Below are 15,881 nucleotides of genomic sequence, written 5' to 3' on the forward strand. Positions count from 1 at the left end.
AGAAGACTCGATCCACCTTCGATGGAGATGGCATGAGCCCATGACTTGCAAAATCCAAGAAGCCAAATACTGACTTATGCCGGCTCCGCAATGACAGTGCAGGGCCTGCTTGCGATTCTCTGTCCTTCTCCCTCTGCCCCTCCCCCACTCTTACACACGCATGCGTGTTCTCTCTCAAAATAAACTTTAAAAAAAGCAAATAATACTGACTTATGCTCATAAAAGAAAACATTAAAAATCACATGCAGTGTATCTTTATTGTCACATTTGCTAACAAAGGGGACACAGTGTGTTCCAATTGTGAAATCCGTGTGTTCAGCACCACAGCACAGATGACAGCGTCCGACAAGGTCCCAAACAGGCATCCTGTGGGAGTGAAAGGCCGGAGCTGCCGTCTGCCACTGCCAAGAACAGAAAGAATACAAACTGAATCCACGAACATCTTCGAGTTCCTTCTACAGTGATTTTATTATAAATATGTCCTTTCGGAACAAACAAAATTGCATTCAAGACTATCTGCAAACTTGTTCTAAAGGAAGAAAAATGGAACCAGGAACCACTTAGAAAGAGAGATAAGTAGCAAAGACACTTGCATGCCATGCTAAGCGCCTATCCCCGGAAGTAACAGAAGGTTAACAGGGAATATCACATTAGCCCATTCAATTAAAATACGCTTGGAGTTTGGTAATTTGCTCTTGTTCTGTAAACTGAACTGCTCCTCTCCTCAGTCCTAAGAAATAGAATGGGAAGACAGTCTTCAGAGCCCAGCATCAACAAGAAAGACCTTGACATGGTACTGAACTCTTTGCTCACAAATAAAACTGTTGGCTATTTGCTAGGAGCAATGTCCGAGTAGTCCTTCAGCACTCCAGCCAGATGTTCATTGTGGGTCTTAAACCGTCGCTTTTTCTGTGAAGCAGGTTTTTTCCTTCTCTGAATAGGGGCCTACAAGAAAAGTAAAAACAGATACAGATATTCAGAGCAGCAGAATGGTGAGGATTTACTAACGACACTCAAACCAGCAGCAAAGAAACCTTTTTCCTGCTCAGTGGCCCAGCCTCCCATACCAATCCCCACCACAACGGAGCACGTGTTATGGTGCCGTGCACACCCCCATTGAGACTACCTTACCACAACTATTCTCCACACTAAGTGGATTAAAAAAGAGACAGTAAAGCTCTTTGTTTTTCATCTCTATCATTAGGTTTAAGTATATCCAATAAAAAAAGGATCTGAAATATGGCAAAATTGGGGAGTGGACGGGCACACAAAGAATTGTTAAATAGTATTCTCCATTCTTTTCTGTACATTTGAAATTTAAAATCACACGATTAAAAAAACCCCACAAAGCAATGATAGGAAAAAATACCTCATAAAGTGCTGCAACCACACTAATTCACGGAGATCACTGGGCAGTAAATCCTGCCTTTTAAGGAGTCTTAAAAACTCACTGCATAAAACATACACACACACAATCACAAAGAAGGCGAGCTACAAAGACTGACGGTACACCTGGGAAAGGGGAGGAGCAGAGCAGCTACAGTCTAGGGTGTTGGTGAATTATTCCCCCGACTGGGTTTGTCCTTGGACTACAGACAACTGGTTAGCTGGTACAAGGCAATTAGATCACAAGTCATCTTTCAATTACAAATCCCTCCTCTGATCAAGCTTTGAGACTAAGAGATAGTATCTGGTTCCTAAGGAATCTGAAAGTCAGCAAGGACAATTCAATGTGATGAGGGCTAAGGCAGAGCCAGGTGCCAAGACCACAGGGCTCATGGAGCAAGGGGAGGGGAGAACAGTTAAGGTCTTAAAGGCCAAGATGATGAAGCAAGCTCCTTTTAGAAACTGGGAGGGCAACACGTGGGCACTAGAAAACATTCAGTATGACTTGACTTACGAGCAGTCACTGCTAGCACAAGGGCTGGAGGCGTAATGAGGAAAGCTCTCACATGGCTGGGTAGCAGCACCAGGGGGCAGATGTGGGGGCACCAGAGGGCAGAGAGCACCTGTGGCCCTCAATACACCAGACATAATCAGGCTTGCATCTAAGATCACTGATTAGGACGCTGAGAAAAAACTGGAAGGGAGAACTGATTACCAGTTCTTCGGAGAGAACAGAAAGCAGGCTCACAGTTCAAAGAACAGAGGATTATGTTTTCGGGTTTTGGGGTTTTTTTCCCAGGAGACTACTTACCACTTTCTTTGGTCCAGATTCCTGCATGGAAGAAATACCCTGTCGCTTCAGATATTCTTCAATTTTCTCCTCATCCATTGAATCTACAGTGACACTCCTCCAAAGTTTCTGAAACTCTGCCAACAAGATAGTAGTTATTTTACACCAGATATTTACAAGCTATAGCATCTGTGATAGAAAGCCAGGCCTAGATAGGATCTCCTCTGGTCTAAATTAGCACATCTAAGATTTCATTATAAAAACAAAGGAAGTGAGGGGGCCTGGGTGGCTCAGTCCGGTTAAGGACTTAATCTCAGGGTCCTGAGTTTGAGCCCCCAAGTCGGGCTCCACGCTGGGTGTGGAGCCTACTTAAAACAACAACATAGGAAGACAAAAACACTCAAGTGCTGGACAGTGAGTAGCAGACTGGGAACACAGACTGGCCAGAATAGTAGTGTTCTATTCTTAGTCTAGTAAATGAAGGGCCATGTCATTGAGAATTCCCTGCTTTCCTGAGGAAGAGTTGACACTTAGTCCAAAAATCAGTTCTCTCCAGTGAAATAATTCAAAATTCCTGATCATTCTCTGAGCTCCATATACTCCATTTCCTTTCCCTCTCAGTAAAAACAAACAAGAAGGGAGATAGGGAACCAAAGTTTTATATGGGGATAAGGAGTTATAAAAGTTTATTAACAGAAGAAATTTTTGAAACTAAATACCTACAGATGGGTGACTAAGAGGTCATAAAGACTTAACAGAGTTTGGGGCAGTTATTTTATAGAATGGCCCTCAATTGGGGGTTGTCTGATCTTTTCTTCACGATTAAATTGAGGTAGTGCATTTTTGGCAAGAATATCACAGAAATGATGCTGTGCCCTTCTCAGTGCAAAGCGTCCATGATGTCAGTGTCTATTACTGAGGCTGAAACTGATCGCTGGTTAAGCTGGTATTGTCAGAGTTCTCCACCATGAAGCTATTATTTTTCCTTTTGTAATTAATAAGGACCTTATGGGGAAATCTACTGAGACTAAGCAAATACTCTGTTTCTCATCATAGTTTTTGCTAACTTTAGCATCCACGGACAGCTCCTGCCTACAATTATTACTTGTGGGTTTGCCTAATGGCAAATTATTTCCATCATTCCTTCCAGATGTGTAAATTAGGATTCTACTATAAGGAAGGACTATTTTTCCTCCATTCGTCCAGTTGTTTATTTGATGTAGTATGGACTCATGGATACTTATTTCATGGATTACAATTGATTACTATCATTATTTTGTTGTTCAAACATGCTGGCTTTGGTCATTGAGATCCCTTTCAAATTGTTCCTGTATTTTACTTCACTTTTTATTCTTTGGTATTTTTGTTTGTTTTGTTGAGCACTTATTTTCAGGTACCAAAAGATGTTCCAAGCTCATCTTGTATTTCCCCAAACTTGAAATCAACCAATTCATCAAGGAGTCCTGACTGCCTTTATTGGAGAATGCTGTTTAGAAACCAAAATCTGGGGGCGGGCCTAGGTGGCTCAGTTGGTTAGGTATCTGACTCTTGATTTTGGTTCAGATCATGCTCTCACGGTCCATGGGATCAAGCCCCATATCACGCTCTGTACTCAAAGTGCAGAGCCTGCTTGGGATTCTCTGTCTCTTCCTCTCTCTCTGCCACTCCCCCACTCACGTGCACATATGCACTCTCTCTCAAAATAAACATTTTTTTTTTAAATGCTTAATAAAAAAAAAAATCTGGGCACTGTTTTCTTTTTTGGTCAGGATTTTCTTCTCTTTTTTCCCTCAATAATAGCAAATGATTAGGGGATTCTGAATTTAAAGGCAGATGATGGGTTTCAGCAGAAGGACCTCCAAGTATCATGAAAGTCAGGCATGCTCTAACTATAAAGGTAAATAAAACAGGAACAGATTTAGAAATCTTGTAACAAGGAAAAAAACAGGCTAGAATTTATAAACTCAGATTGGAGCTTCTGAACTGAAGAAATCCCTGTCCCACTCGAACTAAGAATGAAAACTGTGTAACAGAAAGTACACCAGGGAAGGAAAGGAAATAAGCAAACTTGGTAAAGAGGTTTTACCAAATAATGCATTCACATCTGGGCTATACCCAGACCTTCCCTGTGAAATGCAAACTCAGCAGAATTGTACAGCACACAGCCTGGGAGCCAGACAGCCTGAATGTGAATCCAGTCATTCCATTTACTACGTAACACGGGGCAAGTCACTTAACCTCTCTGCCTCAGTTTCCTGATCTGCAAACAGGGATGATAATAATACCTGTCTCACAGAGTTGTGCATATTAAATGAGCTAATGTATGTATCGCCTGCAAAGAAAAAAGCACTTATCTATACCTGTTACAGTTATCATCATCCAACATCTATCATCTCTTATTTCTAGGTGCTAACACCACTAAATGAAAGTGGTATAAAATACCTAAGAAAAGGACGGGCTAACAGATATGGGATGATCTCATTTACATAAAATAGAAAAAACTAAAATTCTAAAAATTTATTTAAAGACAGAAAGTACACACATATGAAATGAATCATAAAGGTCTGGAAAAACACACACCAAGGTATATCCCCAGGCAGGAACAAATAGTTTGCTTGGTGGATTTCCACTTTTGTGCTATACTATTGTTGAAAAAAAATTTTAATATGCTGAGGTACTTACATATTACTAGTAAATTTTCTTAAATACATCACAACCTAAGAATAAGGAGGATTATGCTTACTATAATTAAAACACATTGCTTTTTCTTACATCCAAATTAGACCTCGGGCTCTAAGAGTACTTGAGTTAAGGTGTGCCGTTGCCATTAAAAAATGGAGCAGAGGGGTACCTGAGTAACTCAGTTGGTTGAGTGTCCGACTTCGGCTCAGGTCATGATCTCGTGGTCTGTGAGTTCAAGCCCCACATCAGGCTCTGTGCTGACAGCCTAGAGCCTGGATCCTGCTTCAGATTCTGTGTCTCCTCCTCTCTCTCTCTGCCCCTCCCCTGCTCGCACTCTGTCTCCCTCTCTCTCTCAAAAATAAATACACATTAAAAAAAATAAAAATTAAAAAAAATTTTAAAAGGAACAGATTCTCATATAGCAATGTACTACATCTTCCTGCATTTTCCTTGTATATTAAGATGCTTCCTTTTTCCTCACAAGTATTATTATCCATTTTGCACCTCTAAATACAAGGACATTTCTCAATTCACCTCACCCTCTAAAGTACTAATCCTAAATTTTTGACATTATTAAACGATTTCTCTTGTGTGTGACAGAAAAATGCTTCCCCTCAAAATGTCTACATCTCAAACCCCAGAACCTGTGAATGTATTACCTTATATAGCAAAAGGGACTTTGAAGATAGGATTAAAAATCTGGACATGGGGAGATTACCCAGTATTATCTTGGTGGGCCCAATGTAATCAAAGGATCCGTATCAGGGAAAGAGAGAAGTAGGAGAGTCATTGGAGATGTGACAGGAGACACCAGAAGGACTAAGGGCCGTGAGCCAAGAAATCCAGGCTCCTCTACAAGTTGGAAAAGGGGATGAAACAAATTCTCCCTGAGAATCTCCAGAAGGAAGGCAGCCTTTGCTCACCCAGTTTAGACATCAAACTTCCAGAACAGAAAGTAAATGAATAACTTTGTGTTGTTTTAAGCCACCAAAATCATGGTAATTTGTCACAGCAGCAATAGAAAACTAATATACATGGCTTTAGATTCTTCTTATTTAAAAAGTATGATTTAAAGGGCGCATGGGTGGCTCAGTCAGTCAAAGAGTCCAACTCTTGATCTCAGCTCTGGTCATGATTTCAGGGTTCGTAAGATGGAGCCCCGAATCGGATGCTGCACTGACAGCGCACAGCCTGCTTGGGATCCTCTTTCTTTCTCTCTGCCCTTCCTCCTGCTCTCACACGTGTGCATGCGTGCACACTATCTCTCTCAAAATAAGCATTTTTTAAAGTATAATTTAAGCAGATGAGGTTATACAAACAATTAATATTTCCTTCTCAGCACTCCAACAAATACTTGTTGAGAACTGTCACTAACATGGTGTTACATGCTGGACATCTGTAAAGAATACACACGGTTTGTGTGGCAGTGCGACCGGGCAGAAAAGGCAGACTGTGGTTGGGAAGGATGAAAAAAACTTGGCAGTATTTCATGTTCTTAGTGATCCTACACAAATACAACCCTGAACAACGGCACTTTTTACTCAGGGTAAAGTGACACCAGCGCAAACAGCAAAGAAAAGAAGCCTTGAGGTAACTCTGAAAACTGCTTTGCGATGGGAGAAACACCACCCTCAAAGGGAAACATACTTTTGAGTAACTACTTTTTAATCTTCCTTTTATTAAGGTATAATTTATATAGAACCAAATTTACACGTTTTGGTGTACAGTTCCTGAAGTTTTAGCAAACATACAAGTCATGTGAACACCATCACAGAAACAATATAGAACAATTCCATGAGTGCAAAAAACATCCCTGTGCTCCAAAGTCAACCCCTCTACCCACCCTAAGCCCCTGGCAACCACGATTATCTGTTCCTATAGTTTTATTTCCCAAGAATATCATAAATGTGTCATATAACTACAATAAGATAATATGCAGCCTTTTGAATTCTGACTTCCTTCCCTAAGCAAGACACTGAGATTTATCCACACTACTGGGCATGTCAATACCTTTGTTCCTTTTTGTTGCTGAGGTGTATTCCACTGCAAGCATGTACCACACTTGGAGGCAATTAAGGGACAGTTGAAGGCCATGTGAGTTATTTCCAGGTTTGGGCACTTAAGAATAGAGTTGATATTTATAAATGCATATGGATTTTGAGTGAATGAGGGTAAAAATCTAAGAGTAGGATGGCTGAGTCCCACCATAATATATATTACAATGTAGTAATAAACATTTAACTTTCCAAAGAATATCTTGGGAACCACACTACACATTATGCAAAAATTAATTCAAATCATCCAAGACCTAAATGTAAGAGTTAAAACTGTAGCCCTTAGAAATAAAAACAGGAGAATACATCTTTGTGATTACGCAGTGTTTTCTTAGGACGCCAAAAAAAGCACAAGCAACAAAAGACAAACAGATAAACTATACTTCATCCAAATTAAAAACTTTTATACCTCAAAGGACACTATCAAGGAAGTGAAAAGACAACCCACAGAATGGAAGAAAATATTCAGAAAGCATGTATCTTATTAGAGACTTGTATCCAGAATAAAGAGCTCTAAAAAGAAAAAAATTTTTAAAAACCACCTAACCTTTAAAATGGACAAAGACTTTGAATAAACATTTCTCAAAAGGAAATAGATAAATGACCACTAAGCACATGAAAAGATGCTCAACACCATTAGTCACTAGGGAAATGTAAATCAAAACCACAATAAGATACCACTCATTTCACACCAGAAAGATAGCTAAAATCAAAGTGTTGGCATGGATGTGGGGAAGCTGGAACCCCCAAACATTGGTGGTGTGAATATAAAGTGATGTAGCCAACTCTGCAAAAGCAGCCTGGCAATTCTTCAAAAAGTTAAAGAATTACCACATCCCACTCCTAGGTATAGATTTAAGAGAAATGAAAACAAGTCCACACAAAAACTTGGACACAAATGAAGAGACAGAGCACAAGTAGGGGAGGGACAGAGAGAGAATCCCAAGCAGCCTCTGCACTGCCAGCTGTGAAGACAGACATGGGGCTCAAACCCATGAAACACAAGATCATGACTTGAGCCAAAACCAAGAGTTGGATGCTCGACCGGCTGAGCTATCCAGGTGCCCCAAAGTAATATTCCTTTTTAGCATAAGCATTTAATGCTTTATATTTCCCTTTAACCACTGCGGTAGCTGCAGCCCAGAATTTTGATATTGTTTCATTTATTTCAACATTTTTTTCCGCTTTCCTTGTGATTTCCTCCTTGAACCATGAATTATTTCAACGTGTTATTTAATGTCCAAATAGTTTGGAGAATTTCCAAATATATCCCTAATTTCCAGTATAATTCCATAATGGTCCAAGCATATCCTTTGTATGCTTTCAGTTCTTTTAAGTTCATTAAGGTTTTGTGGCTCAGAATACCATCTGTTTTGGACTATCTCAAGTGCACTGGAAAGTGTATGTATTCTACTGTTTATTGGATAGTCTGTTCATAAATGTCAATTAGGTCAAGTTGGTTGATAGTGTTAAGACTTTCATATCCATACTAATTTGCCATTTACTTGTTTAATTACTGAGAAGTGTTGTGGACTTCAATCTTAACTGTGAATGTCTTTCTCCTTTCAGTTTTATCTACTTGTAACTTTGGAAACTCTGTTGTTAGGTATATATTTAGGACTTATTCTTGGAGAATTAAATCCTTAATCGTTACATAATATTCCTCTTTATCCTTGGTAATTTGCTCTCAAGTCTACTTTGATTCTAGCTTTCCTTTGATTAGTATTTGTATGGCCTATCATTTTATACCCTTTTACTTTTTTCAAGGGAGAGAGAATTTTATGTGTACAAGTTTTTTGAGTTTTTTTAGTTTACTTTTGAGAGAGTGCGCACATGCGCAATTGGGGGAGAGGCAGAGAGAGAATCCCAAGCAGGCTCCACGTAGCATGGAGCCCAATGGAAGGCTCAATCTCACAACTGCAAGATTATGACCTGCACCAAAATCAAGAGATACTTAACAAGTGAGCCACTCAGGTGCTCCACAAGTTTATTTTTCTTAACATGCAGTGTTATATTAGTTTCAGGTGTACAATACACCTGGTAGTCATCATGACAAGTGCACCCCTTAAGCCCCATCACCTATTTAAGCCATCCCACCACCCTACCTCCCCTCTGGTAAACATCAGTTTGTTGTCAATAACTGTGTTTCTTAACTTGTCCCCCCCCCCCCCCCGCCGCCCTTTGCTCATTTGTCTTGTTTCTTAAATTCCACAAGTGAAATCATATGGTACTTGTCTTCCTTTTACTTATTTAGCTTAGCATTATACTCTCCAGCTCCATCCATGTTGTTAAAAAGATTTCATTCTTTTTTATGGCTGAATAATATTGCATATTGCGTGTGTGACACACACATAAGTATATTACATCTTTGGGCGGGCGGGGGGGGGGGGGACAGTTCAAGGTTTTGTTTATTTGAGTAGTCTGTAGCCATTGTAGCCATCATCATGTTTGATCCTGAAAGCAGGGAGAGAAAATTTTTGGACACATTTTGGAGTCTGAGACACTAAGGCCAAAGTGGGCTCCTGGCAGGGTCATGGTCACAGCCAGTAGAGAAGACAGCTCTGAAGCTGTGTGAGGCTGTGTCCCAAGCAACAGCAAGCCATAAGCCTGCCCTAGAGAGTCATAAGCACAGAAATGTGTACCGGCCTGGGTGGGGACACGGCAGACCCCTCCCACCCCACCTGGCCTGCACCCTCTTAAGCTATGCCCTTCCCAGTCTCCTTGAGAGCCCACCACCCAACAGCAGTCGAGATGGTGGCTCCCTGTGCACATTCACACAAACACACCTACCCTCCATGCGTACAGCTCCAGGACAGGCAGCCCAGGCAGAGGCACACAGCTTCCTTCATGAGCACACAATACACCCACACTCAAGCTCCATATGAAGCTCAGGTCCAAGCAGAAGCACCTGCAGCCTTGCCCATCACAGGCACAGTGGCAGGGGGTGATCCCTGGGTAGGAAAGTAGGGTGGCCATACCCAGTGTCACAGCCTCACCAGTTGGCCTTTGACTCCTTGATGTCATTCACAAGGTTCTGGGCCAGGAAGATACCAGAGATCTGGAGAAGGGCAATGCCCACAAAGACCCTAACAACAATGATCAGGTTGTCCTGCAGCCACTTCTCAAACTGGCCCATGCAGCCTTTGGTGTGGATGGAGTCCTGCTGCTCCAGCCCTAGTTTGAGCCAGCAATCATAGTCACACTGGGTGTTGAGGACATCTACTGGGTCCCTGACAAAGCAGAAGGGTACCCCACAGTGCTCCCGGCACAGGTTCAAGTTGGGGCAGTTGAAATAGATACTGAGGTTCCAACCATTAGGCCCTCAGGCTTTGCAGCAAAACCAATATTCCTGAACAAAGTCAATGAGGTTCTGGAGGTCAATGTCATCCTGACAATCCTTGACATTATTGCTGATGGAAGAAATTGAACTGGTCTTAAATCCAGTCATTGAGTATGAAGGCTCGGATCCTTTTTACAGCTCCAGGAAGAAGACAAGGCTGACAAACAAGGAGAAAACCTTGAGGGGTTAAGTGTTCTCCCAGAGAGCCCCAATGCAGCCAGCAAAGTCCAGTGCCAACACGACACCTCCAACCACTACAAACAGCCACATGGGGTGGAGGACTCCCAGGTCTGTCAACATGGAGATTGTGGAAAGAACTCCCTTCTCACCCCAGGCCCATAAGCCAATGGCCAGGAACAGAGATCCCAGCGCCCAAAAGACAATGTTGAAGCCAAATAGGAAATATTTTCTGCAGTAATCAACTTTGGGTTCCTGGAAGTGCTGGTGCTTGCCCAGCATGGTCAGCTGGCCCAGAAACTGGAGCTGTGGCCAGGCTAGCCATCCACAGGCCACCCTGGGCTAGAGCAGCCTGGGTTATACCACATCTTCTTTATCCATTCATCAATCAACAGACACTTGGGATGCTTCCATATCTTGGCTGTTGTAAATAATGCTACTATAAACATAGGGGTGCAGGTTTGCCTTTGAGTTAGTGTTCTTGTACTCTTTGGGTAAACACCCACTAGTGCAACTGAATGGTAGGACAGTTCTAACTTTCTTTCTTTTACTTTTATTTTTTAAAATTTACCTCCAAATTAGCATATAGTGCAACAATGATTTCAGGAGTAGATTCCTTAGTGCCCCTTACCCATTTAGCTCATTCCCCCTCCCACAACCCCTTCAGTAACCCTCAGTTTGTTCTCCATATTTATGCATCTCTTCTGTTTTGTCCCCCTCCCTGTTTTTATATTATTTTTGTTTCCCTTCCCTTCTGTTCATCTGTTTGGTCTCTTAAAGTCCTCATATGAGTGAAGTCATATGATTTCTGTCTTTCTCTAATTTCACTGAGCAGAATACCCTCCAGTTCCATCCACATAGTTGCAAATGGCAAGATTTCATTCTGTTTGATTGCCAAGTAACACTCCATTGTATATATACACCACTTCTTCTTTGTCCATTCATCCACCGATGGACATTTGGACTCTTTCCATACTTTGGCTATTGTTGGTAGTGCTGCTGTAAACATGGGGGTGCTGGTGTCCCTTCGAAAGATCATACCTGTATCCCTTGGATAAATACCTAGTCGTGCAATTGCTGGGTCATAGGGTAGTTCTATTTTTAGCTTTTTGAGGAACCTCCATATTGTTTTCCAGAGTGGCTGCACCAGCTTGCATTCCCACCAGCAGTGAAAAGATACCCTCTTTCTCTGCATCCTCGCCAACATCTGTCCTTGCCTGAGTTGTTAATTTTAGCCATTCTGACAGGTGTGAGGTGGTATCTCATTGTGGTTTTGATTTGTATTTCCCTGATGATGAGTGATGTTGAGCATTTTTTCATGTGTCTGTTTGCCATCTGGATGTCTTCTTTGGAGAAGTATCTATTCGTGTCTTTTGCCCACTTCTTCACTGGGTTATTTGTTATTTGGGTGTTGAGTTTGATAAGTTCTTTATAGATTTTGGATAGTAACCCTTTATCTGATATGTCATTTGCAAATCTTCTCCCATTCTGTTGGTTGCCTTTTAGTTTTGATGATTGTTTCCTTCACTGTGCAGAAGCTTTTTATTTTGATGAGGTCCCAGTAGTTTATTTTTGCTTTTGCTTCCCTTGCCTCAAGAGACGTGTTGAGTAAGAAGTTGCTGCGGCCAAGATCAAAGAGGTTTTTGCCTGCTTTCTCCTCAAGGATTTTGATGGCTTCCTGTCTCACATTTAGGTCTTTCATCCGTTTTGAGTTTATTTTTGTGTATGGTGTAAGAAAGTGGCCCAGGTTCATTCTTCTGCATGTCGCTGTCCAGTTTTCCCAGCACCACTTACTGAAGAGACTGTCTTTATTCCATTGGATACTCTTTCCTGCTTTGTCAAAGATGAGTTGGCCATACGTTTGTGGGTCCATTTCTGGGTTCTCTATTCTGTTCCATTGATCTGAGTGTCTGTTCTTGTGCCAGTACCACTGTCTTGATGATTACAGCTTTGTAGTATAGCTTGAAGTCTGGGATTGTGATGCCTCCTGCTTTGGTTTTCTTTTTCAAGATTGCTTTGGCTATTTGGGGTCTTTTCTGATTTCTATTTTTAACTTTCTGAGGAACATCCATACTGTTTTCCACAGTGGCTGCACCAGTACATCTTTTTACTTTTAACCCATGTCTTCATATTTAAAGTGATTTTCTTATAGACAGCATATACCAGGGTCTTGCTTTTGTATCTAATCTCAAAATCTGTCTTAATTATCATCTGTAGACAATTTACATCTGCCTTAATTATTACGTTTGAACAGTTTAACAGTGAAAAGTATGTTAGATGATTTTGGACGTTTAAACAGATGAAAATCTGTCTTAATTCGTATATTTACATGATTTACATTTAACATAATTGTTAATACGGTTGGAATAAAATCTATCACCTTACTGTTTCTATTTGTCCGTGTACTCCTTGTTTTTTCCTTCTGTTTCTGTGTTCATGTAGATTAACTGAATGTATTTTTTCTGATTACATTTTATATCTGCTATTAGCACCTTATTTATGCTTTTTATTGAGTACTTAACTGACACTTAAAACTGTATTAAGTTTAGGTATAGAACACAATGATTTGATATGTGCAAAATGACTGCCACAGTAATTAAACACCCATCACCACACAATTTTTTCCCTTGTGATGACAACTTTTAAGATCTACTCTCTTAACTTTCAAATGTACAATACAGAATTTTTAACTGCGGTCACTTATTTTTTGAAAACAATGGTTTTAGTGGTTGTCCTAAGATTTATAATACATGTCTAATTAATCCCAGTGTAGCTGCAAGTAAATTATACCAGTTCACATGTAAAGATGTTATAATAGTCTTCCCTCTGACCTTTGAGCTGTCATAACCTTTACTTTTATATTTGCTGTCAACATAAAATGGATTTCTATTACTTTTGCTTTATAGTCAGCTATCTTTCAAAGCAATTACTAAAATATTTTTAATTTTTTTTAAATGTTTATTTTTGAGAGAAAGAGACAGAGCACAAGCAGGGAAGGGGCAGAGAGAGAGGGAGACACAGAATCCAGAGTAGGCTCCAGGCTCTGAGCTGTCCACACAGAGCCTAACGCAGGGCTCGAACTCATGAACTGTGAGATTGTGACCTGAGCTGCAGTTGAATGCTTAACTGACTGAGCCACCCAGGCACCCCAAGAATGAATTTTTATTAGACATTTTTAAAAGTAATTTAAAAGTAATTTCCTTACCAGAAATCATTATTATATGTTAATGCAGGTCTAATGACAATGACTTATCTCAGTTTCTGTGATACTGACAGAATATTACTCTGAAAGACCAGTTCTCCTTCATTTTTAAAAGACCGTTTTTGGGGCGCCTGGGGGGCTCAGTCGGTTAAGCGTCAGACTTTGGGTCAGGTCATGATATCACAGCTTGTGAGTTCAAGCCCTGTGTCAGGCTCTGTGCTGACAGCTCAGAGCCTGGAGCTAGCTTCAGACTCTGTGTCTCCTTCTCTCTCTGCTCCCCCCCCCCCCCCACTCGCACTCTTGACACACTCTCTCTCAAAAATAAAACATTTTTAAACAAACAAATAAATACATGGACAGACTTTCTGCTGGGTACAGAATTCTAGGTTGAAATTTTTTTCCCTTTTGATTCTTTAGAGATGTGATTGCATTGTCTTCGGGTTTCCATAGATTCAAATGACAATTCTTTCCTCTGTAAAGAGCTTCCTCCTCTAACTCCCATCAGTATTTTGTCATCATCTTCAACTTTCAGCAGTTTGAATATAAATGTCTGGCTGTTTTTCTGTCATTTGTTTTGGGGGATTATCTTGCCTTAAATTCTCTGAGCTTCTTCAATCTTTGGTGTCTATCATTAGTTTTTCAAAATCCTTGGCCATTTCTTTTGTCCTATTTTCCTTCTGAGATTTAAATTACGTATTCAGACCACTTGATATTATCTCATAGCTAATGGGTGTTCTATTTTTTCAGTTTTCTGTTTGTATTTTAGTTTAGATAATTCATATGGGTCTATGTTCAAGTTTACAGATTCTTCCTTTGGTTATGCCAAATTTACTGATGAGTTCTTTTGTCTGTTACTGTGTTTTTCACTTCTAAACTTTTCATTTGATTTTCTTATCATGCCTCTTTGAAATATCCTACTTCATCTTTTTTTATTTTTTTTTTTTAACGTTTATTCATTTTTGAGAGACGGAGAGAGACAGAGCATGAGTGGGGAAGGGGCAGAGAAAGGGGGAGACACAGAATCCAAAGCAGGCTCCAGGCTCTCAGCTGTCAGCACAGAGCCTGACACGGGTCTCAAACCCATGGACTGCAAGATCATGACCTGAGCCAAAGTCGGACACATAACCAACCCAGGCGCCCCAATATCCTACCTGACCGTACACATTGCCTGCCTTTTCAAAACCAGAAGCCTTAACATATAAATCATAGTTATCTTAAATTCCATGTCTAACAATTTCCAGTACTTGTGTACTGGATACCCATAACGCACCACAGGCTTCAAATTGCTCTAGTCACACCTTGTGTTTAGGGTAGAGGCTTGTTTGCCAAAGTTTTTCTCAGCGTCTACTCAATCTGCAGTTCTAGGTCTTCTGTTTAGGCTGTATCTCATTATGGTCTGTCTGCCTCCAAGCTCTTGGAACTCTCACAGAATTCCACTGTTATCCATTACTCTACATCTCTTAGCCTGGTACGGGGTGGTAGCTCTCTGAAATTCTGATTAAGCCTTGGTCGTAGCCAAGTACTATGTTCTAGGTAGCTGGCCTGTGGCCTTCTCAATGTTCCTGCCCATCCCTCTCTGCTAAAGTTCTGGGCCCAGGACATATTCCTGCCCCTTCCTTAGGGGTGGAAGGTTTTCTTTTTGCTCTATTCAAACCACAGTTTAAGGCTTTGGTCACACAGTAGAGAGGCAGGAAGGACTAAGACAGGGCTTCATGTCTTTCCTGAAGCATCTACGGTCGTTCTCCCCCCCCACCCCCCAGGCTCGATCATTTCTGTTAGCATCCAGTGAAGTCTGTGGAAAAGAGCCTGCAAGTAGCTGTGAATTCCCATGCGTTCACAGCCCCCAAGGATTCTACATCTTCCCACCAGTCCAATTTAAGCCAGCAGCAATTCATTAAAATGTTTAACTGAATTCTTCTGATTGGTGTTCATTCTGTATCTGTCTCAGGTAAACAAGTGTTTGCATCCCTTCTTTTCTTGGAGGTGCCCATCTTTCCTTAGATTTCAGGTTAAGTGGTTGCCCTGGAACCTAAGCTCTCTGATGGATTCAGGTAAAAATCTGCAGTTGTCTAGGGCTTATTATTATTGCTATAGGGGTGGAACAGTGCTTTGACCAGCTTTCCCCATTTTAAGTGGAAGCCAGAAGTCCCCAACTATCCACTTTTTCTGCAATGAACAATGTGATTAATGCAACTAGCTGTGCTCGCTACAGGATTATGTGAAAGAAAACAGCTTCAGGTCAGACTTCCA

General features: G+C 40.9%; 1 protein-coding gene and 1 pseudogene across 3 annotated transcripts in view; both read right to left on the reverse strand.

Moving 5' to 3' along the window:
• Positions 1-238: 238 nt before the first annotated feature.
• The window catches only part of GTF2E2 (general transcription factor IIE subunit 2), a 78,057-nt gene continuing 62,414 nt past the window's right edge, over positions 239-15,881 (reverse strand). Inside the window, exons 7-9 of one of the 3 annotated variants that reach the window (XM_027077316.2) lie at positions 2,198-2,313; positions 814-945; positions 239-401 (exon numbers count right to left, since the gene is read on the reverse strand). In XM_027077316.2, coding sequence (XP_026933117.1) covers positions 829-945; positions 2,198-2,313 — 233 coding nt within the window. In that variant the 3' untranslated portion in view covers positions 239-401; positions 814-828. Of the gene's footprint in view, positions 402-449; positions 946-2,197; positions 2,314-15,881 lie in introns of those variants that run through there. The other 2 variants (XM_027077315.2, XM_027077317.2) reach the window with 2 other exon arrangements.
• Positions 9,019-14,878, reverse strand: LOC128314362 (tetraspanin-17-like; annotated as a pseudogene).

The sequence above is a fragment of the Acinonyx jubatus genome, chromosome B1 (assembly GCF_027475565.1).
Source record: "Acinonyx jubatus isolate Ajub_Pintada_27869175 chromosome B1, VMU_Ajub_asm_v1.0, whole genome shotgun sequence".
Lineage (NCBI taxonomy): Eukaryota > Metazoa > Chordata > Mammalia > Carnivora > Felidae > Acinonyx > Acinonyx jubatus.